The sequence below is a fragment of the Colobus angolensis genome, unplaced genomic scaffold (assembly GCF_000951035.1).
Source record: "Colobus angolensis palliatus isolate OR3802 unplaced genomic scaffold, Cang.pa_1.0 Scaffold217, whole genome shotgun sequence".
NCBI classification, from domain to species: domain Eukaryota; kingdom Metazoa; phylum Chordata; class Mammalia; order Primates; family Cercopithecidae; genus Colobus; species Colobus angolensis.
In genome coordinates this window covers 286,388-312,952 of record NW_012115344.1, presented here as the reverse complement: position 1 = coordinate 312,952, position 26,565 = coordinate 286,388, and the positions used below count along the sequence as shown (strand labels likewise).

The 26,565-nt window shown below is 35.8% G+C and overlaps 1 protein-coding gene across 3 annotated transcripts in view; it reads right to left on the bottom strand.

Moving 5' to 3' along the window:
* The window catches only part of MTTP (microsomal triglyceride transfer protein), a 57,543-nt gene that overhangs the window by 5,447 nt on the left and 25,531 nt on the right, over window positions 1–26,565 (bottom strand). For all 3 annotated transcript variants that reach the window (XM_011943189.1, XM_011943191.1, XM_011943190.1), the window contains 11 exons: window positions 25,732–25,848; window positions 25,291–25,430; window positions 22,209–22,359; window positions 19,880–20,037; window positions 16,373–16,541; window positions 15,393–15,500; window positions 10,079–10,291; window positions 8,894–9,105; window positions 6,632–6,729; window positions 6,419–6,540; window positions 4,705–4,932 (listed from right to left, as the gene is read on the bottom strand). In XM_011943189.1, the coding sequence (XP_011798579.1) occupies window positions 4,705–4,932; window positions 6,419–6,540; window positions 6,632–6,729; window positions 8,894–9,105; window positions 10,079–10,291; window positions 15,393–15,500; window positions 16,373–16,541; window positions 19,880–20,037; window positions 22,209–22,359; window positions 25,291–25,430; window positions 25,732–25,848 (1,716 nt within the window). The remainder of the gene's footprint in view (window positions 1–4,704; window positions 4,933–6,418; window positions 6,541–6,631; window positions 6,730–8,893; window positions 9,106–10,078; window positions 10,292–15,392; window positions 15,501–16,372; window positions 16,542–19,879; window positions 20,038–22,208; window positions 22,360–25,290; window positions 25,431–25,731; window positions 25,849–26,565) is intronic.

The following is a 26,565-nucleotide window of genomic DNA, read 5'->3' as shown; positions in this document are numbered from 1 at the left end:
GAAACATGCTGTCCTAATCTTGATCACCAGAAGTAGACTCTTGATTTGCTAAATTAATTAGTAAATTAAAACACCAGAGTAATGAAGTGCCAATTAAGAAGGATGTTTTCCTTCAATCATTGCTACACTTTGAAAGGAACAATGGTTCTCAAAGTGTGTTTCTGTGAGGAACAGCATTAGCATTGCCTGGGAACTGGTTTGAAGTACAGATTATCAGCTCCCCTCCATACTTATTAAATTAGAAAATCTGAGGATGGGGTTTAGCAGTCTATGTTTTAACAAGTCCTTGTATGATTCTGATCCACCTAAATTTGGAAACTTTTGAGCTAAGGAAAATGACGTCATCTCCATCAGAAATCCAGCTGTGGCTTTTTGTCCAGGGAAGTAAGGGGAGGAGGTTTGGATCAGGTGATCTCTCGAGGTCCCTCAGCACTTCTCTAGTTATGTGCTGTGTCAAATACAGTCAACTGCATCCTGCTAGAAAATAACAGACAAGTTTTAAAACTCCCGGTGGAGTGTGTTTGTCCGTTAGTTTCCAAGGGGAACTTGTTATAGGACTACCTTTGCCCAGCCCTGAGTATAATAAAATCCAAGGGTGCTCAAGTCCCTCATATAAAAAGGCATAGTATTTGCATGTAACCTACACCCATTCTCCCAAACACTTTAAATCTTCTCTAGATTACTTATAATATCTAATACAATGTAAATGCTATGTTGCTGTTATGCTGTATTTTAAAAATTGTATTAATATTTACTGTCGTTTTGCTATATTTTATTGTTCGGGTTTTTTTTTTTTTTCCAAATATTTTTGATATGGGGTTGGTTGAATTTGATGAGGAACCAGCGGTTATAGAGAGGCCAACTGTATACAAGTTCCAGGAATTGCTTACATCCAACTAGAAAAAGAAGGCAAAGCAATTTAAGCCTTAATACGCTGCTGTTTGACATTTGAAATGACATTGAGTTAACGGTCAAGTTCAACATGAACTCAGTAGCATTTTTCAGAGGGACAGTAATTATTTACAAACATGGTCCATCCTGAGCAATTTTGTTGTTGTCTGAAACCCATTGTTTTGTGAAGTTTGCCTGCATTTAGCCTTTAAGTCTTGCATTTTTTTTTTCATGTACTTTAGTTGAGGTGATGTTGGCACAAAACTTTTTAGCTGGATTGGAATCAGATTGCCTGGGGACAGTGTTGAAAGTGATAATGATTTTGAGAAAAAGACTCAGTATTCTTAATTTTGATATTCCTCCAAAGATCTTAAATTCCTGGCAACCAGCAGGATGACTAACTTCTTTATGTAACTGCCCTACTCAGACCAAACAAGTCATGCATTTGCCAACTATAACTGCCATGATTTCACTTTCTAGAAAGGACTGTGTTGATCTCCTTGAGTTCTCTCCATTTTCCAAAAAAAGGTGACAGGAAATCCCAGGCAAAGGACTTGGTTTACAACCAGGTGTACTAAAAAAGTATAGTTGTGGCATGAAGCTATTTTCAGTCTGAAGGACACTCTTTGATGGAAGCATGAGATGCTCAGGACACATTAGGAGATAGCCTTAAGGATACTTAAAGAGACATTTGGTATAGAACAAAATATGGCTGCATGGGATGAAGGGGTTGCCTCAGGCATTATAACTAATGTGATGGATGCAAACTATCCTGAGGAAACCACAATAGTCATGCCCACATTTACACCTATGCCTGTGAACTACGGGACCAAAATATGAGAGTTCTGTATGTGCATGCAAACGTGATTGTTCCCAAATGAAAGCTATGGTGTGCCTTGCCTCAGAAGTATTCCTTTCTTTGCATCTTTTTCTCTCTTCCTAATTTGAAAATTATAATCTTGGTCATCTACCCAGTCCAGCAGAGCCCTGTGATGTGGACCTTGACCTTCCCACCAACCATATATTAAATGGAAGGCAAAATACACCAAGTGCCATTGAAAGGGCCATTTCATGGCTGTTAGACAATGCACCTTTTGTGGGGTGAGAGCATTTCCATTGCAAGAGCATTATGAGGAGTGCCTTGGATTTCTGGGAAAAGTCCACTTCTTTACACAAAGGGACAATAGAAGAGTGTGTATGTGCAAAGAGGAATTTTCTTGGACCCTCTTATAAAGATAAACCACTGACTCCTGTAGAAAAACAAAGCACTCTTTCCTTTTTGAAAGGAACTAAGCCACATGGTGCTAATTTGTAAGCATTATAAAGTAAGTGGAACTAACAAGTTTTGAGTACCTACTGTGTGCTCAAAGTTCTATAAAGCTTTGATGTCTCATTTAATCCTCATACCAATCTTCCATGGTAGGCATTATATCTTAAGATTGAAAGGAAAAATCAGTCTCAGCAGCTACACATCCATAAACGATCCAGCTGTCTGTAGGGTGAAGACATTTCTTTCTTTCTTTGAGATGGGTCTTGTTCTGTCACCCAGGCTGGAGTGCAGTGGTGTGATCATGGGCCACACCAGCCTCAACTCACCCCCAATCCAGCCTCCTGAGTAGCTGGGACCACAGGCATACCCCACTATGCCTAGCTAATTTTATTTTATTTTATTTTTTTGTAGATCTGGGGTTTCACCATGTTGCCCAGCCTGGTCTCAAACTTCTGAGCTCAAGGAATCCACCTGCCTTGGCCACCCAAAGTGCTGGGATTACAGGTGTGAGCCACTGCACCTGGCCTGTGTGAAGACTTTTCTACTAATATTCATAGCTATCACAAGCTCATAACTCTCTTTTGTCTTCTGGTGTACAAGAAAGCCTGTTCTAAGAAATATTGAAAAAAAAAATAGAGAGAGAGAGAGAGCATAGGTTTATATCCTTGTTTGGCCCAGAGTGCATATCTATTTAGATTCTTTCCTATGAACTAGAGGAAAAAGATATTAGAACTTTGTATTTGTATCTAATGTGACCGCTTTGATTCTCTTAGTCCCGTAAGTGTTTCTTATAGCTCAGATGCTGACATTTTGACAACTCATCCCGTTGCTTCCATTTAGGGAAATATGTTCTTTACTGGCTAAAGAGGATCCCCCTTATTAAACTGACTTTATCAGACATCTTTCTCTGAAGAGTAATCCAATTAGCTGAAGAGAGAAAGTGTGAGCAAGCACACAGTAATTCCATCTGCCCTAGTGGCTGTGATGGGCTACCCACTGCCAACATTTCCTTCAGTGTCAGCACTTGACCTAGAGTGGTATGTGCCTCTGAAGCTAGGATGGCATTACTGGAGTGCTCTGCAGAGCCAGGGGGCCTCAGACAGCTTAATTTGTATAATAACCTCAGATCTGCCAAATACTCCAACCTGACACACAGACACTGGGCTATGTTTAATAGCTAGGGGACAATCTTTCTCATAGAATATGCCTTGCCTTAGCTGCCCTAGCTTAGTGAATAGAAAAACTGTACAACATAATCCAGATCAGGGATTGGCAAACTATGACCAGCAGGCAAGTCTGGTCCACTGGCTATTTTTGTACATAAAATTTTATTGAAACACAGCCATACTTATTTGTTAATGTATTGCTGATGGCTGTCTTCACTCTACAGTAACAGAACTGAGTGACTGCAACAGAGACCATGTGGACTGCAAAGCCTAAAATATTGACCTTCTACCCTTTACAGAACAAGTTTGCTGACCCAGGTCTAGATTACTCCTCGTGGTTTTACACCCCAATTCAAATTCTCAGGCATTGTTTATGGATGGCTAAGCACATACAGGAGGTGTTGAGCTGTCCTCTGTGTCTTAAAACGTAGACTACTTTTTCAGTACTTGTGCTGCCTTTAGACGATTCTTTCATTAAAACTGGAATTGTGCAATGTAAAATTCTGATATAATTTGAGAACTGTTTTTTTTTTATGTGTGACTTGAGGATTAAGGGATACAAGAGGCACTGCTGTTTGTCCTTTCTACATTTGTATTGACAGAAACAATTTTGTTCAGACACCCATTGAAAAACTATGTTCACAAGCTTCCCTCTCAGCTAGAGGTTGCCATGTAACACCATTTTGGTCCAAAACCTAGACAGGGATTTCAAACAATTCTTGAAAAAGAGTCAGACTCTGTGACCTCTTATCCTTCCCTTCTTCTGTCTTGGAATGAGGAAGTGGTTCTGGAAGTGGAATAGTCATCTGATAATCACAAGGTGACAAGCACGAGGTCAAAAGTCACAAGTAAGAATGGCTGAGCTGAAGGAAGGCAGCTTGAATTCGGATGATACCTTAAGTTTTCCATATTAACCCTGGACCACCTACTTCCAAATGTTTGTTACACTATAAAAGTCAAACTATTTAGTTAAGCCACTTTAAATTGCTTTTTGTTTTTGTTCTATACAGCTATCCTGAGCTGATATGAGGGACAAGAAAGATAGAAAATTAACACTGTTTAATCCCAAATAATGAGGTTTTGGAGGAGTTTTAATACAATCTAATATCTAAGATGTCTCCCAACCCTTAAAATCTATGATTTCTTAACCAGAATCTAACAAATCAGAATCCTCAAATTATCTGGCAAACAACAAAGCTGATAAAATCTTCAGACCACCTGCTCCAGGTACCTCACTTTACTAGTATGAAACTGTGGCTTAAGGCTATTAAGTAACTGCCCAAGAGCACATAGCAAGAAGGTAACGGAGGCAAAATTCAAATGTAGGCTATTATCCATTAATGTATTAAAACAATACTCACAGACTGAATGAATTACCTGAGAATGATCTATTAGCAGAATAAGTCCTTTCACCACACTGATAGGGTCGCCAGATGCTGACAGCATTTTGGACATCAAATCACTGTATCCATTGAAAAAGGTGACAGGTCTGAGCTGAACATCAAAGAGGATGGCTGACATGCCAGCATAGGAGTCAAGGTTCTCCTCCCCCTCGTCAGGGGTGGCTGCGATTAAGGCTTCCAGTCCTTGGGCTTCAATAACCACCTGGAGAAAATCAATATAATGTTCATGATGTAAGCTCCCTCCCTGCTCTATAAATAATAGTGAAGCTTCTGAGCTGCAGCTAGAACTTCTCAAGGGGCCAAAAACTTAAATATTTGCAACAGCGAAAAACAGAAAATAAAACAGACAAAAACCTCTATGCCTGAATACAAGGTGGGTTAGTTTTTTATTTAATCTTCACAACCACTCTTTGAGGTACATATGATATTACCCATTTTGTAGATGAGGCAAAAAAAAAAAATCTCAAGTTTACTCAGCTAATATATGTCAGAGGCAGGACCCATACCCCTTCTGTCTGACTACGAAGACCATGAGCTTTCTATTTTATGATGTCATCCTAGAAACCCTTAGTCTTTCCAGGACTGTCATATACAACGCATCAGCTATCTTCCAGAGCATCTAAAATGAGATGGAAAGGTGTTAGCAGAGTCATTCTAAGGCTGCTGCTATGTGAGGACATGGTATTCTCTAAACCATGACTCACCCCATTCCATGTCAAACTTTTCTCCCAAGCCAAAAAAAAAAAAAAAAAAGTTGATAAACACCATGAGGGGACTAACACCCTTATTTCCACCAAAAATAGGAATCCTACATATTTTCTGTCCTCCATATCCAGCCCTTTAACTCCTGGGTGTTTTGCATTTCAAAGTACATGTCAGAAAACAGATGGTGATTCCTCAGGACAGAAGGGCATAGTATTCTGACTATAGTACTACCAAAAGGTATAGTAATATAAGATTGATAAAAACTCAAGTTTTTATAGCATTGGATCATTTAGAAAACTTAAATGGCTGTATTTATGAGGTTATAATTTGATGTACATAAAAACTAAAAAGAAAGTACATGTCATTATTAGGAAGTCTTTACAGACCATCACCTCAATTTGGTTAACACTAAAGGGATGGAAGTCAGCCAACTGTTGAATGCCTACATTTTATTCTTTTCTCTCCTAGCAGTGTTGGAGAAATATAGATTGACCCTTTAGAGCATTCTTCTATTATGAAATAGAAGAACTATTCTATTATGAAAGGTTTTATTATGGGGAATCAATCTCTTCATAGAAACACCCAGAAAAGGAAAATATATTCTAGAATTAAATACTTGGGGGTGAGAGTGGGCTAAGAAACATATCTGTGAATAAAAATAAAATATTATATTTAAATGTTTGTGTGAGAAATATTGGTACAATTTCAGTTTTGTGAATATGTGCACCTTTCAAAAGACAAATAGACATTTGGCAAGTTCAATTGATCAAATTACTTAGGTTTCAAGTTCATATTTGAAACTTTCTCTGAGTGACTATAAACCATACAGCCTCTTACAGATAAGGGAATCTTGGGCAAAATATGACAGAAGCCAACATTAACTTATACATTCTATAGCATTAACTACAGTATATATGTTTTATTTTACCTTAGCCTGATTTCTTGCATAGTTGATTAAGCAAAATCCATGAGAAGTGAGTTACCTGGCTACCATGAAGACCAGCCTTCCCAATGTACTGAAAGACATTCAGGTTACTTCTCCTTAGAATGCCAGAACCCGAGTAAAGAATGTCTAGGCTGTAAGTAGACGCCGAATGGGGACTACCTGATGACACACAATAACTGTAATTTAATAGCAGTTCCAGCAATGCTAAGTTGTGGGGTACAGAAGGAGAACTTCTTTTTGGTGTACATACGTTCTATGTAGCCAGTGTAGGCAGAAGAAGATCCACTCCTGGAGAAACGGTCATAATTATGAGCAACCATTTCCTTCAGAACTCGACGGACAATTTTGCTGCAACACATGAGGGGGAAAAAAAGCTGCACATTCATTGTAATGACTGTTTCCCAAGTCAAATTTGGAAAAAAGAAATCCTCAGTGGAAAAAGGAGGAAGCCAAATTTTCCTCATGCCTTTCCAAGAGCCAGGGCAGTGCCAGCTGGCGTGGTAGCATCAGGATTAGGGCTAGCCCCTTCATTACTCAGATATTTGAAATTTAGTTTGGTATCAAAATGACAGCAAGGCAAGGGTGTCCAGCTTTGAGGTGGCTTAAGTTGACTAGTAGACACATTTCAGGCATGGCAAAATTCGTCATGGCTTTATTGTTAAATAGTGCATACACTTAAAGGAAAATTGTGCCAAACTGGAGAGGTTGCACAATATTTCTTTAAATGTTTTTCTTCATTCTCTAATAGTCTCTCTCACTAATGACATATAACAGTACATTTCCAGTATTTCTTCTATATCTGTGAAGTTTCCAATTACAGAAACAGCTCAGTAAAACCCATATAGAAACCATTGTCTCCTCTGGAGCAAGTCTTAATCCTTACCCCATGCCTCCATCTTGTCTAAGTAATTAGTGTTAAGATGTTCATCTCTGATTACATAACACTAATCATATCAGTAATAGCAACATTACGACAATACAGCAAAACATCAAAATAATCAACTATAGAAATCTGGTCCTAGGTCTGAGGTAGGAAATAATTGAGGGGAAGCAATGGGATCCTGAGAGGTTTCCCCTCCAATATCACTAGGTTATAAGATTTTAGCCTAGAGAAGCAAAGATAAGGAGGGTCCTGACAGCTGTTCTCAGATATTCAAAGAGTCTTCTTGTGGATGAATGACTAGATGTATTTTGCTTTGCTCCTGGGATAAAACCAGAGCCAATAGGAAGATTTCACGTTATACAAAGACATAACGTTGAGAGTCTCTGAACAACACTGGCACAAGTTCCCTCAAAGATGGTGAGCTTCCTGTCACTGGGAGAGGGAAGCAAAGTCTGAATACCACCTGCTGGGAGACTACAGCCCTACAGTGGAGAGATGCCAAGCAAGGGAGCCTTTAGTGTTCCTCCCCACTCTAATGTTTTTGGTTCAGAGACTCTGACCCATATTGTTGGTGATACTTTCCTCACAATTTCTAGTCTGTTCTCTACCCCACTGTCTCCTCTTTCCAGGTCCCTGAAATGCTAGGGCCACAAGACAAAGGCAGCAAGTACACCCAGGATCTCCTCCACAGGGTCGCATAAAAGCAAACAAAGAAATAGAGGGAGAAGCTAAATGCATTCAACTAGAAATATATGGCTGCAGAGAGGCTTGGCTTCTTTTCTCACTTGCTCACCTGCCCCCTTCCTCTTTCCTGAATGTCCTGCTTTTATCTCTGCTCTACTCACATCCGTTTCTTATGTCTTCCTTCAGTCTTAGTCCTTGTTTCTCTTTCTTTCAACCTCTTAATGCCGTCTTTTTTCATTTTCTTTCTCTTTATTTTCCACCTTTCCAATCTCTGTGGTGAATGCTTAAATCTGATCTTTCCTGGGGGTAGTGTTCTGCATGTAACTCAGAAAAAATGAAACTTCCTTCTCTGACCCTCTAATTCCAGGGAGGAGGCACCTTGGCGGAGCCATTTTGCATTTGGGAGGAGAGACTTGGGAACTGGAAGGAAATTAATTCAGCAAGAGTTATAGAGTGATGAACTCTACTGAATGCACTCTTTAAATTTTGAATCATCTTAAAATGTAGGCAGTGTCTAAGATTTTAAACTTAAATGGGAAATTTATTTGATCTGTGATAAATGAGGTTTCAAAAATTCCTAACACTCAAAATGTTACAATAAAAAACCATTTGGTAAGAATTTACGTTGTTTTGTTGTACGTATTTTAAAAATCCTGTTGAAAATGCAGTTAGCTTTTAAAATATTTGGCAATATACACTTGCCAGACTGAACAAGACATCCCTAGTAAAAATTATACCGAGTTCCCACTCATGGACTCATAGTGCCAAACTGAAGTTGTTTCACCTGGTCCGCTAAATAGCCCTATTATGGGAAATCTGGCACTCTTTGGTTTTATGCAATGCAACCCTGCATAATGGCCACATCATTATTACTAGCTACATGGGTACCACATGAACACACAAATAAGCTTGACTACACAGAGAGACATGTGCAATATATTATACCTTGCAGGCATTTCAAAACGTAGGATGTCTTGAACAATGGCGAGCATGTATTTATTCATTTCTTGGGGAAGCTCCCCAATAGACAGCAGGATGTTCTTGACTTCCATGTAGGATGGATTGTTATTTAAAATGATAGCAGCTGCAGTAGTGCGCACAGTCTTTTCATGAACTTTACGGTTTTGGTGGTATATTCTGTTCAAGGTCTTCTTCACCTGTTCATGAGATGTTCAAACTTAGTGTACATCTAGATATTTTTTAAATGGACATTTCAGCAGGAATAGTGAGTGTTCATAAAAATATATATGTGTTACTACATTTCTCAGATTCCTTTGTGATTTGGTGGGGGCCACGTGACTAGTTCTGGCTAATGGGCCATTGACAGAATCTATGAGGATGGATCACTTCTAGGCTGAAGCCATTAAGAATGCCAAAATAATTGCATTCCATTGCAACAAGTAACTTCATAGATTATTAGAACTGCCTAATGATATGCAATATGTAAGGATCTATACTAAGCATCTATATTTATTTAATTCCATTTCGCCTTACCTTTTACTAACTCCCTCAAATCCTGGCTTTGCCCTCAGATATACAGACGTTAAATAAATCACCCAAGAACAAACAACCAGGGAAGGACAGAGCCAGAGTTTATGTGTAGGTCTGTCTTTCTCAAAAGCGTGTGCCCCTAACCGTCATGATTTGCAGCCACCAACTTCAACACAAAACTGGTGGGCAGGTGCTTAGCTACAAACTAGAAACACCATTCTCGGCAGATGGTTTATCTTGAGATTTGTAGACATTCTCTGCCTAACAAAGGTTTAATTTAGTTGGCTTCCTGAAACATGTAGTTGTAGTAACAAACAAAGTTATATTTAAACCAGGATATTTCAGTATTGAAAAATGTAACAGCATCTTAAAACTTATAAAAGTAAATATATTTCAAAAAGGAATTTGTTTCTTAAAATAAGAGAATATGCTTCAACATTTATGCTTCAGGATATAGGATGTTACCCTGTGAGGATATTTAGAGTAGCCCCAAATGCAAGTTTAGAGTTATTTTTAAGCAGGAGAGAAGACTATTTGGAGAAAATATAGAGTGACTTGAGAGGAATTTGCATTTGACTCATGTTCAGACATGCTTTTTTTTTCTTCTGTTAATGTCACAAATATTCTCAGAGATTTTACCTCATCAGTTATGAAAGGGAGATCATATCTCTGGAGAGTAGTGGTAGCCAGGTGGCTGATGGGCCCTTCTCCTGCTTCTGCATACTTCAGAAGACTTGGGATGCCTTCTGGAAGCAGGGCATTCTTCAAAGCCAGCAGATACATCCTGGTGTCCTCTTTTTTCTCTGCTTTTTCAAGTCCTCCCAGGATTAACTTCTTAGCTTCCACTACTGCCTGAAAAATCATATACCTTAGATATATGCATGACCATACATTGAAGAAGACTTGGTAAGACTGGCTTTATTCTTGGGTCGAAGAAAGCAACCTACAGTTTTACAAAGTTTTGCATTGGTTGCTTGACTGAGGCACACAGTGGAATAAAAGCAAACAAGTAAAGCCTGATAAAGGTGTTGTGCTTTTTTTTTTCTTAAAAAAAATACATATACATTCTTAAGAAGCAGGGAATATTATCAATTGCTAAAGCAGCAATTAGATGGAGCCTTAGTGTCACCATGCACCTTTCCTTAAGTAAAAACTCGGGTGAGACCTCTTAGAGCTCAACCATAAGGTCTGGCTCTAAATGTTTTAAAAGTGCTTGTTTTAACTTAATTCCAAATTTAATTAGTGCTGCAATATAGTTTAAAAAATATTTCTTAAGTACCTCCTATGTGGTAGGTACTTTACTAGGTACTTTTCAAATACATTCTATAATGAGACAAGTCCTTTGGTCCTAGTCTGAGAAAAGGGGGGATTGAGTGTAAGTTAATAGTTTAATGGGAAAGCAAATTAGAAATAGGGACATCTGGGTTCTGGTCTTATATTTGCCACTACATATGTTTTAGAGACTTCAGTTTCATGTTTAAAATAAAGATTCTTTGGATGACAGAGCCTAGGCTGAAAAAATTTTTTTAAAAATAAAGGGTTTTAAGATCTAATTCATCCACAGGATTCATAACCTCTGAAATTAGGCTACAAGCGCACACACACACACACACACACGGGGTTGGGGAGAATGAATGATATGGGGAAGAGTGGAGAAGTATTAACAAAAGGCTCCCAATAGAAGGGAAGATGCTAAACATCACACTTAATCAGAGAAGTGACATTTCTCAACTACCAAATTGGTGAAAAATTCAAAAGTTTGCTACCATATTTTGTAGGTGAGACTATGGTGAAGTAGGCCTTTTCATAAATTGCTGATGAAAGCCTAAAACGGTACAATTCCTATGAAAGATAATGTGACAAAAACAAACAGAACTGGTTTTTGGCAAGCAACTCTATCCCTGAAGCTACATCTCAACAATAGCAAAAATCTGTGCCTGAGATTAGTCACTTCAGTATTATTTGTAATAGCAAAATAGTGGAAGCCACTTACATGACCATTCATAGGAGATGTTAAATAAAACATAGTCCATAGACACAATGGAGTACTAGGCAGTTGTCAAAAGGAATGAAAAAGATCTCTATGTAGGGAATATTTTCATGATATATTGTTAAGTGAAAAATGTAAGATACAAAAAGAGTATACATAGAATGATATATTTTGTGCAACAACGTATGTAAATGTGTGAACATCTGTTTACTGTTGCAAAAGGAAACATAGAAAGAAATTTTTTTTTTTAATCAGTGATTTTGTTTACCTAGAGGAAGTAGGTGAGATTGGGGAAAAAGCATCAAGAAGCGAATGAGACCTCTTTGATAATACTTTTAAAACACAGTTTTGCCTTTTGAACCACATTACTATTTCACATGTTCAAGAAATAAAATTAAATCAACAGGATGAACAATTATCAAAATTCAATTTAACCAGAAACAAATGAAACTAAATGTCTATCAACTTGTTAATATGACTAAACAGAAGAGAATAAAAAAGAATTAATCCAAGTAACTTTGGAGCATAAAACTTTGTGTACATGCAATGGAATATAGTCTAAGGACAAAAAGAACTATAATAAAGTTTTGAACTTTACTTAGTTTATTTCTGTAGCAATACTGGTGTAGCAATTCCAAAAAAATATTGTGTAAGTTTTAGAATTGAGCAGATGAATCAATATATTGATGTTCTCGAAAACCACATTTGTCACAGTGGGAGAAGGAAAATATAATGATGAAATGAGGGAAAAAAGAACCCTATAGTGTTGAATTAGAATTAGAATTAGAGATAGCAGTGGGAATTCACAATTTGTTAAATACATGTATTTTTTTTTTCATTGTAAGATACTAGTTGCAATGGCACTCAAGTAATGAGAAGTAAAAGTATTTAGAGGTAAATGTCAGATGTCTGCAAATCACTGTCAAATTATACAACTAAAATAAAACAGAAAGAGATAAAGCAAAGATGAGAATATGTTAACAACTGATGAATCTAGATGAAAGATATCCGGGCGTTCATGGAATTGTACTATTCTTACAACTTTTCTGTAGGTTTAAATTTTTTCAAGTACAAATTCAGTGAAAATAAGCAATTAGGATGCAGGGAGGTCAAAACATAAGCAAAAGACAAACATAAAAAAGAAACATGTGGCATAGTACTGGTTGTGCACTTGTCTATCCACCATTCAGACTGTTACAGGACAGTAGCTTTTATGCTAGTAAGTTCTGAAAGGCTATAGAACTACATAGGATGGCAGATACCTTTTATACAGTATGCATATAGTGTGCCCAGTAGCTACCTTAAATTTGTGCTTATTTAATACAAGACATCATTTTCTTTCCTTCCTTTCATATATCTTTGATTTGGGCAAAAGATAAATGAGTGTTCCACAGCAGAAAATTCAAAAGAAAAATTGAACCTTTATTACAGTTGTTCGGTACTAAATTCACTACGGCCAGATCTCATCATCCTCAAAGATGAAAAAAAAAAGTTTGCTCAAAAACATGAACAAAACTGAATGCCAATGATAGTAGATGGTCTGCAGCTACCTTCAAGGTAATTTTAAAGATGTGATGAGAACCAAGCTGTCCATTATCAGAACTTTAAATTTGATCGTTTGCTCTGTTTCCTTATGCTACATGACTTTCCTAGGTAACCCCACTCTCTTTCAAGGTTTCAGCCTCTCTCTATTTCTGACCCTAACTTCTCTCCTGAGCCACAGGTGAATATGGACACCTGTCTGTTGGACAACTGAACCTGGTGACCCAAAGGATTTCGAACTTAACATGGCCAAAACAAACTAATAGCTCTTCTCTCCTCCCACTCCCAAACTAGGCTGTATAAACCTTACTTAAGTGGTTGGCATCACCATACACCTGGTATCCTCAACTGAAAGGTTTACAGTCACCTGGATTCTTACATCTTTCTCATTTCCCACATCTTATCAGTCACTAAATAAAATGGTCCTTGAATCTATCTCCTCTCAGCCCCCTGCCCCTACATTAATTCAGACCTTTACTAATTCTTGCCTAGGTTATTGCAAATGCTTCCAGTCAGATCTCAGTAACTCTAATCCAGTAAACAATCAGCCCACACAACATCTTGCTTCTTTCTTAATAAAAAATCTGAGTATGTCATTCATCTGCCTAAAGACTTCACTGGTCTCTTCTTTCTGTAGAATGAAGGCCAGACTCCTTAGTTTGTTATTAATGAAGATCCAGCTCACCTTCCGTCTCTATTCTCATCTTTCCTGTGTCTCCACTCTCACTTATCTGCCCCCAGAAACATACATATTTTATGTTCCAACCCCACAGAATTTCTCACTGTTCCCAAGCATACCAGGCCCATTTTGACTTTGGGCCTTTTCATACATTGTTGTATGTCTCCTAGAACATCTTTCATTCCATACTTTGACCTCTTCACTTAAAAACCTCTTCTAGACTAAGTTTAATAATTGTTATTTTGGTGGAAACTTCTCTAGCACACTCAAACAGAAAACATTGCTGCATCTTCTGCATTGTCTGAGTAGTTTATATTTCAATAGTATTTGTTTATATTTGATAAACAGACTAGGAGTTCTTTGAGGATGGTAGAATATTTTACGTATGTTTATATTTGAGGATTAGCATCATGCCTAGCACAGAGTAGATGCTCATTACATACTGCTGAATAGATCTTTTGATATGTAGGTTTTATCTTTAGCCAAGATATTTAATATACAAATAGCTGAAGTAAATCGGCTACTCAAATAATTACAGAAATTGAAAAATATAAGAAGTCATGCTTCCCTAATATAAAAATAATAAATTTAATTTCTGCCTTATTAACTTAATATTAACTTATTAACTTAATAAGTTAATACTCAAGCCTTTTCAGTACTACTGGTTTTCAGTGATCTTTTTCATACTTAATGTATATTCTAGTTTTAGCTTGCCTCTTTTGGGACTATTTGGTTTCAAGAACATTTTCCCTACTATTTTTAATAGCAAGCACTTAGTAAGCAAAATGATACATAGTGCTGTCTGAGGTAGAAAAAATGCTGATGGAACACTGTCTGTATAATGTGGACAGAAAAAAGACTTATGTTTTTATATATTTAGCATCTTTATTTGCACTATAGAAAGACGGGGTGTGTTAGACATTAATCTATTTTGGTTTTCCATATTTAGTTATACTTAAAAAGTGTTTTTGCCTTTTGCTTTTTAGTAAGAAAGATGTGAAAATTGATAGTCCATTCAGGCAAGTAGAAAAGTTTTAGGCAAATGAAATTGAAAATAATGACGAACTGATGGGTGCTGACGAGTTGATGGGTGCAGCACACCAACATGGCACAAGTATACATATGTAACAAACCTGCACGTTATGCACATGTACCCTAGAACTTAAAGTATAATAATAAAAAATAAAATAAAATAAATTAAAATAAATTAAAAGAAAAAAAGAAAATAAAATATAAAGTTCTCTGTGATTAGAAGTAACTAAATTCCTACTATCAAAACTTAAAACTGCAAATCACACTATAGACAAAGTTCTGCTCTAGGAGATAGCCTTAGAGTCTAATATTTCTCTGAAAACAAGAAGTATATCATACACACCATTTAAAACTGAATACATAGTGGGTACTCAATAAAGTATATGGGTAGGGAGGTTATCGTACTTTCACTTTTTACCAAGTCTTTATTAAATATTATCCATGTACCAGGAACTGGTGAGCAACTGGTGTTGAAAAAAACCGAGTTCCATTTCTTCATGGAACTTACATTCTAATGAAATGGAAATATACAATAAACATAGTAAGTGAATGAATTGTAATGTATGTTAGATGGCAAAAATTGCTATGCAAATAAGGTAAGTAGAATAGAGTAAAGAGAATTAGTAGTGCCAATAGTAGGCAGCATGGTCAGTATCAAATAGGACGATGGTGTAGAATGATGTAATACATGAGATTGGATTTGCACTTACTTTGAGTTTGCAGCCTTCATTCTGACACAACTTTCTGACAAGTGTCCCAATGATGATCATAACAGTTTCTCTGATGTCACTGCTCCCAATAGAACCTTTGAACTTACTCTATTAACCAAACAGGGATAAAATAGGTTACCAAGACATTTAAATATTTCCATGGAACACTTTTAGTTAAAAAATAAAGTAACCAATACATCCTTGGGAAAGTATTTTTACGTTTCTAGATTGCAAACTCAGAATTTTGCTTTTGAGACACTTACACATTTGCTATGTAGCTTCGAATTGAAGAGTTAATCCCCTTTTCAGGGATTTTTAACCTGCGTTATAGGGAATTCTTAACCCTGGAGGTTTATGGATTGGATTCATTGGGTCAATGAATAAAAAATAAAAGTGGGGGAGGGGTTATAAAATTTTATGTATGAGTAAAAAGGGGCTTCATCATTTTTATCAGATTCTCAATGGGTACATTTTCCATAAAGATTATGAACTATTCCACTAGATCATAGGTAAACAAGTGCAATTAAAAAGAAAACATTCTTGGACACAAGAGAAGTCTGGCTTTCATTTTCAATATAAATCTTTAACAGCAGAAGAATTGTATCTCTTCAATGTAGGTATATTAAGTATCACGAGAATTTTTTAAGTCGAAACAAATCTTGTAAAATTGATTACTGAAGCATAACCCAGACTTCTCCCCTCTGAAATTGTGTCCTGTGCTATATAACATGATAGGTGAACACAATCTTTAAATTTCCATATAGTTTATACTATTTAGTGAAATTGCGAATAAGGCACTAAGTGAAATAATTTATTATACAGTTAATAATTAGTGGATAGGAAATACCCCAATTTGAATATGAATACTCAGAAGTCTCTAGTTGATAGCCTTCATTCTGATCTAAGGAACTTTTAATTACTGTTAATATTCTTAAGAAGTTTTACAGGAGCTGAGGGTCTTTATTTTCTATTTGACTTACAATGAGGGCTCTCAGGAGTTCTTCATCAGGATGAGAAGCAAATCCACAGGCATAGAGAAACCTCTCCTGGAGGATAATGCTACTGTCACTTTTGAAATCCAAAAAGTCCAAAATGGCTTCTAATGAGTCTGAGGTCTGAGCAGAGGTAACAGCATCCACCAGCTGAGGTCTATAAAAAAAGGCATAATCACGGATATCAATGTTTAGGGGAATGAATGCTTAAAAATCTCTAACATTCACAGAGTCTCTATTGGCTTGAGTTTTCTCAAGAAGTGATTTTTTAAAATTTGAACCAATGAAGAAATGATTAAGACTTTCTCAAAAAGACCCCTCCCCATTTAATTTTAATTTTCTCCTTTAACGCCCCTCTCTCTCACTCAAACAGTGTATACTCTGAATACACAAACTAATTTTACTATATTAACCTAAGCTAAGTATAATTTGGAGATTTGCAAATAAAAATTACATAAATACAATTAAAAATTAAGTTCAAATTCTTTCCTATATAGTAATACATAAAAGCTATGGGTCCCCAAATTTATTCTCTTTCTTTAATTAGCTTTACAAATACACACATTTCAGAAGTGCCTACTTGAACTAAAGTAGTATTATTTTATGGAAAATCCTTTAACCTTATATCCAAGGAAGAAGGTTTTGCTCTTTTTAAAAATTAAAAAAAACACATGGTATAGCTCTATGTTTAATCACAATGAATATGTGTGAGCAGAATAGAACTCCTACAGAAAAACTCTAGTTACATATTCTAGTCATCAAAAATCTTTGTTTTTTTGAGCCTGGGACGGTAAAACTTCTAAAAGTAGTTGTCATATTAATGAACACATGTATGTAAATATTACATACTACATCTATTTAAACGCACCAGACAATGTGACACATGCTTAGTAGTTTATACTTTTAAAAAATGATATACTTGTACTATTTTGATCCTAACAAAAACCTAGTGAATTAAGGTTAGATAACTAGAAGACATAATACTTATTGAGTTTATATTGTGCAAGCTCTGTGCTAAAAATTTTATGTGTCCAACCTCTCTTTAAGTTCTTCATCTGTAAAATGAAGTTAAAGTAGTATTTACCACAGGATTGTTGGGAGGATTAAATTATGTTATCTCTGTAAAACATTCAGAAGAGTGCTTGACATATAGTAAGTGACTGATAAATATTAGCTGTTATTAATACTACCACCTCATTTAATCCACTGAACATTCCTGTCAGTGTAATATTAATATTCCCCTGTACATGCTAGGAAACAGACGCAGATATACCTAGTCATTTGTTCAAGGTCACAAAGCTGGTAAATGGGATTGCTGGAATTGAAACCTAGGTTTTTCTGACTCTGGAGTCCATGGTTTCTTAATTACATTGATGTTTCTCAAAGTGTTTTTCATGTTAACACTAGTCCTACAAAATGCTTTAAGAAAAGGGATTTTCAAGGTCATGTATTTTAGAAAATATTGAAAACTTACCAGAATATTATCTGATTAAAGATACTATAAAATTCTGCAACAGAGAGAAATTGACATGGTTTCATCCAGTTTTGCAAACTCAGTTGCTCACAGAATCTTTTCCTTTTTGCATACCTGTTAACTTCCTGCAAATTACAGGATACAATATATAGGCTCTTTGGGAAATGTTACATTCCACCACCCTGCCTCTCACTATCCTACAATAAATATAAAGAATTATTATCCTTATTTTATAGATGTTGAAAGTGAGGCTCAGAGAAGCTAAATATAAAAGACTTCCTTGGCCGGGTGCAGTGGCTCACGTATGTAATCCCAGCACTTTGGAAGGCCGAGGCGGGTGGATCACCTGAGGTCAGGAGTTCTAGACCAGCTTGATCAACATGGAAAAACCCCATCTCCACTAAAAATACAAAATTAGCCGGGTGTAGTGGCACATGCCTGTAATCCCAGCTACTCGGGAGGCTGAGGCAGGAGAATTGCTTAAACCCTGAAGGTGAAGGTTGTGGTGAGCTGAGATTGCAGCATTGCACTATAGCGTGGGCAACAAGAGCAAAACAGAGTCTCAAAAAAAACAAAAAACAAACAAACAAAAAAAGACTTCCTTAAAGGATATACTGTTACTGGAGGTTAGAATTTAAACTAGATTTTCTGATTTTAGTTCATCTTAGTGTCCTTTCTATTACACTACACTACATGTGTATTGCATGTTATATGGTTCAATATTGTATAAATAATCTGATTTAGAAAATACATCATGCAGTCCTCCAAATTATTGCTGCCTTAAGATTTTTAGGATACAGATAATGTGAAGGTTTAGTATAATCTCTATTCTCAATTAATACCTAATGATTCCACTTTTATTCTCAGTAATTTCTGCCTTTAATGTTAAGACAATGCCTATGTACTTTGAGAGTGGTAAAATTTTTAAAGAATCTTAAAAATACAAAAAGTAATGTTAAGACAAGTCCTTCTACCAATATATTTTAACATGCTGTAATTGAAACAGAGCCTAAGAATTTATGATTTTGATTATTTTTCAGTTTCTGGTTTAAATATTTATTTTTGAAGAGAATAACCAACTTTGATTAGTCATTTGGAATTCTTATCAATTTTTTAATATCCTTAAGGCAAGTAAATAAATGCAAGTGAGCATGAACAGACTATTCAGAAAAAAGCTACAATTTTCCTCCTGTTGGGGAATTCAGTCCTTTGAACTCAGTGACTGCTACTGCTGTGTGCGTGTGTGTAACTTGGCTAATTTCCACTTTTGATTATGTTAATGACTGTTTTTCACTGTCAAATTAATTGAGACTTGTTCTATATCATCAATTAAGATAATTGGTATCCATAAGCTCAATTTGTATATATAAACAAATTCTGTATTATAGACTAAAAATACATTGTATTTAGAAACAGATACAATGTTTTGGGGAAAGAATTAAGTCAACTCTGTTTATTACACATGTAAAATGAATCATATTTTCACCAAATATTAAATAATGTATGGATTTATTTTCTCCAGATTCTTTTCACCATTTGCCTCAGTTCTCAGTTTTCTACATAAAACATAGTTTCAACTGGTTCTTTAGTGAAATCACATTTTCAACTGAACAAGTCAAACCTTTCTTGTTGTTTTTTTTTAAATCAACTCAAATTTGTTCAGTTGTCAACAGCACGAGGAACACAATTTCAAAAACAGCGAGGCAGCACATGCCCCACGGTGTCACGACGAATCCCTGCCTTCACTTATCGTATGTACCAATCTAGTCCCGATTTAAATTCATAAACACAACAACATATTTATTCCAAGTCCCTGCTGAAAATCTGCTATTGTATTTCTGGTCAAGTGACCATTAAATTACAGAACTGTGGAATTACTGTTCAATGAAAATGTAGTACAACAAAATAATTGTTTTGGAGGTGGGGCAGTTGGTTTAAAAGGGGTCTTTCTTGCTTCAAAAAAACCAACAATCCAGAAATGTTTCTGACAGACAACCCCACACAAAGGTTGGGGAACTTACAATACTTCCTTGCTTTCCATCTTTAGGATTTGAAGGATCTCTTCTTTCTTCGCAGTCCTGAGGTGCTGAACGAAAGCCAGGAAGTTTCTGACAGCCTCGGCCTTGGAGAGGCTGTCAGGCTGCAGGTATTTCCTGATGGACTGCCAGTGCTCCAAGATCTGCAAAACATAGCTGCAGGCTCATACCTCACTCACAACTGTGAACATTCACATTTACAAAGAGTGTTCTCCCAGGAATAAAATGTCCCTTGTGTCTGAAGCAAAAGCAGTTTTTTGTACCTTACCTCAATATACCTGATAGTTATCTGCCCATATCACACCCCTGGGACTTCCATTCATTCTGTGTACCATTCCTCTGTAGGAGGACTGTTTTTGTCTATTCCTATTTAGCTTGAAGAGCCTAGGACAATAATTAACTGGTTTCTGGGTATATAGGTCATTTCATGGCTACACCAAGGGAATTGCATCTGAGACCAGGCTTTGACTACCATAGTGTAATTTAAATTGTGCAGAATTTTAATTAACAGCAAAATATTTCAGTGATAAAATAATAGAACTGCTGAAGAATTGTATCAGGTTTCTAATTTACGTGCACGTCACTGAAAATCAGTTTTTTGGTGAGCTCCCCGTTCTATCTCTTTATTGTATTATTTGTATGAAATTCAATGTTTTGCTATTGCTAAGGTCTGAATTATTCATTTCTTATATCTATGTTTTTTAGAGTAGCATTTAGACAAAGGTAATTCTCACACACACTAAGTTACTCTATTGTGGTTTTAAAACTAGTATTAGGTTGTTGCAAAAGTAAAGGCAAAAACCACAATTACTTTTGCAACAACCTAATAAATAGTTCTAATTAATGGCATCTCTTGGCTTTGAAACTAAATAAATAACTTATTTTTCATACTTTACTACTTTCCCCCCAGTTTTATGAAATCCTATCAGTGACTTCTGACTCTCTAACTCTATAGTAATAACTTGCTGCCAGTTTTTAAATTATTCATTACTTCTAATAAGCCACGGATCCTTTTTTTTTCTCTTTTTCAAGTCCCTTTTAGCTATCTAATCTTAAGAAGATATTCCAAGTGAAATTCCAGCTGCACTTAGCTAAAGATTTACTGGGTCATTTCTGAAGGCAGAGAACATATCAATATGAATTCAGGTGTTTTTGTTTTTCTTTAAAGAGCTGCAACAGAATTTACAAAAGCAAATTTGGAATTTGAAATTTCAAATTTGGAAAAGCAAATTCCTCAATGACATAAATAAATCATTTTCTCTAATAATTAGGAAATAATTATCAAAAATCTTAGATGGCTCATAATGTTTAATATCTATGGGACAAAAATTAATAGTGCAGAGCATAAGAAAAGATTAGTTTTATTAGCCACCTTCCTAATTTCCATCTCATACATTAGAAAATTACATTAGAACATTAAATGACATATGGAAAAAAAAAACAAGTAAAAGAAGAAACAACGTTTGAAGATGATGATTTTGTGTTTTAAAATGTTTTGTTTTTCCTCTAACTCAATTTCAGAAACTAATAAGCAATTACTGTCTTGTACTTTAAGCAAATTATGGTATTACATCTTGATGATTTCACTTTTCTGAACAAACACCAGTAGTATTGAAGGAAAGAGCATCTCCCTGTAGTTACACACAGAGCATGAAGCCAATGGTTTGTTCTTCTGATAAAAGATTACAGATAAGGAAATGCTGGATGGTAAGTCATTTCTCTGACTGTATATCATAATTGATTCATGCAATAAAAAGAAAATTTTCTTTGTTGGATTAAAAATGTTACAAGATAATCTACACTTTGCCCTGGGGATGAGATATCACATTTCTGAGAGTAATTTTAGGGGAAACTGGGGTAAATAAATGTTTCCTAATTTAGGCAAAGATCCTGGTATCCTTTTCCAGTCCTTGCAGCAATACTCAGAACACTGAGGCCAGTAAAATATGTCACCTGTGGACAAATCACTATTATGTGACACAAATTTCAGGGTTCAGCCTTTGTCCACATTCTTGATACCATATGCTTCCCCCTACTTCATTAAGCCCTCTATCCTCCCTGAATTCTAGATGACTTATTAAAAGCTGCCCTTGAGTTATAACACTTTTTGAGAGGAATGAATGGTAACTAGTTGTTAATTATTGGTGTGTCATGCACCATGTCAGGTGCATATTGTGACTGCTGTCATCACAACTCTGTGGTAGCTGGTAGTTCTTCAGAAACTTTCTTCATTAAATGAGCTGATGTTTTCACTGGAGACAAAAGGAAAACAGAGTCTGATGTCATGATTATTCCCACATTTGTCTGCACTTACAGAAGGACATCCTTTACACTGGCTCTGGAAGACCTGCCCCACAATGGGAATGGCCGTGTACTTTGAATCAACTGCTTTGATTATGGTTGCAGCCTGCTTTCCAGACATCAGTCTTGGGCCTGCCTCGGTTGTCTTCAGCTCTAGTTTCTGCCTGCATAATACCAAAGGGAAATGCTATATTATAGTCATTCTTTTGAGTGAACAAGATATTAATTGCCACTCTTTTGGCAAACAAGATAGTAGTTTATTCAAGTTGTATATAGCCATGTCTTTCAAACTGTGGTATCTCCAGAGGTAACTGAAAGCTCATTATGAAGTCTTTCTTGAGCAACAATTGTATGAAAAGATTTGAAAATTTAAGTTTGGATTTTCAAAATATTATGTCAACAGTATACAGGGAAGAAAAATTGCCTGGATGATGTATAAGATATGCGATGTCAGCTCTTTTGAATTTAGCCCAGCTTTCTGAAAATGATACTGTCAATAAAACCATGTGCTACTTATTAACCAAGACAGCTAGAAAAGCTTATTTTCCAAAAATAGTCTCAACTATATTTTTGTCTGACATGTTCTTCCAGAACCTGTCTGTCTCAAAAAGTAGGGTCTACATACCTCTCCTTGAACCCGGGTAGGACTCTGCGACTGCCTCAACTAATAGAGGGGAGTGAAAGTAACGCTATGTGATCTCTACAGCTATGTCTTAAAAGAGGATTCAGATTTTCTCTGGCACACTATCAGTACATGTGCTTCGGAGCCTCGAGCTACTACATAAGAAGTCTGACATGAAGCTGCCATGCTGAGAGGCCACAGGGAAATAAACGATAGTTGCACGAGGAGCCTCAGTTGTTTGAGTCTTTCCAGCCCATGCACCAGATACACGGGGGAACAACCTTTAAATAGTTTGACTGTCTGCAACTACATAGATGCCGACCAAGGCTAAGGCAAGCCTATAAATTATGACAGAGAACAGTACAGTGATTGTTGCATTTTATACCACTAAATCTGGAGTTGTTTGTTACATAGCAATGGAAATCTCATAGGCCTGATAAGTAACTTAAAATAATGATTTTATATGAAAATATAGTAAAACATTACAGATATACTGGTAGTATATGAAGTAGAAAGCAAAATTCTACTCCACATGAGGCTTCCATAAAATTTCAAGCATTGTAATGAGGCATTTTTACTAATATTTTGTATCTATTTGGTACTAACATTAGAGCTACTCCAGAGAAATTTTTTGAGAAGCAATGGCATAAGCTATAATACATTCACTGCTAGAAAACATTGTTTTCTGAATTAAAATCTGAAAATAACAGAAACTCTAAGATTTAAAATTCTAGTTCTTAATCCTGTTAGAACAATTCTGTCCAGAGAAATGGTCTTCAATTGAAAAACAGGCCTAAATATTTAAGTTGCATAAGTCATATCAAAAATTTTGTCACATCCCTTTACTATGGAACTTTTTATGATTTAACAACAATATTTATTTTAAAACTCTTAAAGAAAAATTACAAATGCTACCACTTTTTAACCTTAACATATAAAACATTTGACAGAGAAATTAGAAAATGAACTAGAATGAATCAAGTAGTTTGTCTTTTTAAAACTTAAAATCTGTTCAATAAATAATTGATTTTTAATACAATTTTATTTAAAACATAGTTATTTACCATGTACCATGAATTGTTGTAGATGATGTAAAAAATAAAGATGAACAAGATATAATTACTACTTTCAAGGAGCTCACAGTTGAAATGAGGAAGCACAATAAATACAGTCATGTGCTGTACAAGAACATTTTGGTCAATGATGGACCCATGTACGAAGGTGGTCCCACAAGATTATGAAGCTGAAACATTCCTCTTGTCTAGTGACATCATAGCTGTCCTATCATCATAGTGCAAAGCATTACTCATGTATTTCTGCCAGTGCTGGTGGAAACACACTACTGTGCTACTGTTATATAAAAGTATAGCACATGCAGTTATGTACAATACATATTTGATAATGATGACAAATAACTATTAGTGATTTCTGTATTTATTATACCATACCTTTTATTATTATTTTAGAGTGTACTCATTCTACTTATTTAAAAAATTAACTATAAGACAGCCTCAGGCAGATTCTTCAGGAGGTATTCCAGAAGAAGGCATTGTTATCAGAAGAGGTGACAGCTCCACATATGTTATTGCACCTGAAGACCTTTCAGTGAGACAAGATTTGGAGGTTGTAGGTGACTTCCACTGAAAGAAGACAGTGATATTGATGATCTTGACCTTGTGTAGACCTAGGCTAATATATATGTTTATGTCTTCAGTTTTTAACCAGAAATTTTTTTAAAGTAAAAAATAAAAATAAAAAATTTAAAAATAGAAAAAAGCTTATAAAGATTTAAAGAAAAAATATTTTTGTACATCTGTACAAAGTGTTTTAAACTATGTTATTATAGAGCAGCTCAAAAGTTAACAAAAATTAAAAAGTTTTTAAAGTAAAAATGTTACAGTAAGCTAAGGCTAATTTATGATAGAGGGAAAAGGTTTTTTAGAAATTCAGTGTAGCATAAGTGTTCAGTGTTTATAAAGTCTACAGTAGTGTACAGTGATGTCCTAGTCTATGATATTCACTCAGTGCTCATTTGGTGATTCATCCAGAGCAACTTTCAGCCCTGCAAATTTCATTTATGTACCTTTTATGAATAAAGGTACACCTACATAGTATCTTTTATACTGCATTTTTTTACTGACTTTTTCTATGTTTAGAAACGTAAAAACTTACCATTGTGTTTAATTGTCTACAGTATGCAGTACAGCAATATGCTATACAGGTTTGTAGCCTAGGAACAATAGGCTATACCATACAATGTGGTGTAGGCTATGCCATCTAGGTTTGTGTATGTATACTCTATGATGTTTGCACAATGATGAAATTGCCTAACGATGCATTTCTCAGAACTTATTCCCATTGTTAAGCAACGCATGACTACACACACACACACACACACAGATCTATTTACAAATCAAGTATAATAATATAACAAAGAATAGCAAAGAAAATAAAAATTTTAGCATTATCTTACTTTGATACTATTTTCCCTGTAATGGTTTGTAGGAAATTCAGTCCGAAAGCATGTGTTTCTTCAGCAAGCACAGCTATAACAAAGCTGTCTTCTATCTTATAGGTGGTGACAGATGTAGCTTTTGAACTGACACCCAAGACCTAAATAAATAAATAGCCATCTTTATAACAAGTAATCATCTTTTAAATTATCGAATCAAGTCAAATAGCAAAGTGTCTTTCGGTCTACAAAACAACTTCCTCATTACACCCATCCCTCATTATTAACACCTACAACTTATTGAAATGGGCCTATTCATTTCATATATATGAATTTACAGCCTAAAGTAAAAATTATAAATGTTTCAAAATACTATTTCTACTTTATTTTTCTATTACATTAAATTAATCTCTACAAAATGTAATTATTTGAATGCCTCAAAGAAAGTGATATCTATCATACCTGATTTGGGGTCGTAAATCCAGACCTCGCTATTTTGCATGAATCCAGGGCCTTAATTTTGATCACTTTGCCTTGATGAGCCTGGTAGGTCACTTTACAATTTCCAGAGATATCTACCTAAAAAGAAAGGCAAGGGCATAATGTTTGAGATTCCTTGTGGGCCAATTGAGTTCTAATGAGAGAGGTCTCTAATATGCCACAGGGGACTTTTTTTCTCCCCCAGGATGATAAGATACAAAGACAGGAACAAGGTTTCTGGTAGCTTGTTGATTCCTTCCCATTCTCTTTGGTTGAGTCTTACTAGTGCCTTCTCATTTTTTTCAGGAATAATGTAGGATTTCCTACTTCTCTCTAAATCCAGTAAGAATTAGACAAATGGCCTGGTAACAATTGAAACTTCTGATAAATGGGTAATTCTGTGGCAAGGGAGTTGATTGTTAATGCTGTATCTAGATTCTCTGTGCATGTGTGTGTGTGTGGGGGGGTGTGTGTGGTGTGTGTGTGATGTGTGTGTGTGTGCAACTTCAACTAGCTGAATATGATTAGAAATTCTTAAAATCCTGTGGGACTAACTCAAATCATCATTAGTTACACATCATTAGTTTGAATTTAGGCAAATGTATCCTAGTACAGATTCTGTCTAGCTTTTCTGAGCTTTCTCCTGGGGCCTCTGCCAGCATCACAGAAGCAGAGGTCTCTTTTCTAGCAAGCTAACCAACATTCTTTTGGTCCAATCCTACCATCAGATTTTTCACTCAGTCATGGGCTGGTTGAATTCAGTCTAAGAAACTTGGACTCCAGTCTTGACTCCAGGTATGATACTGGAAGCTCCAC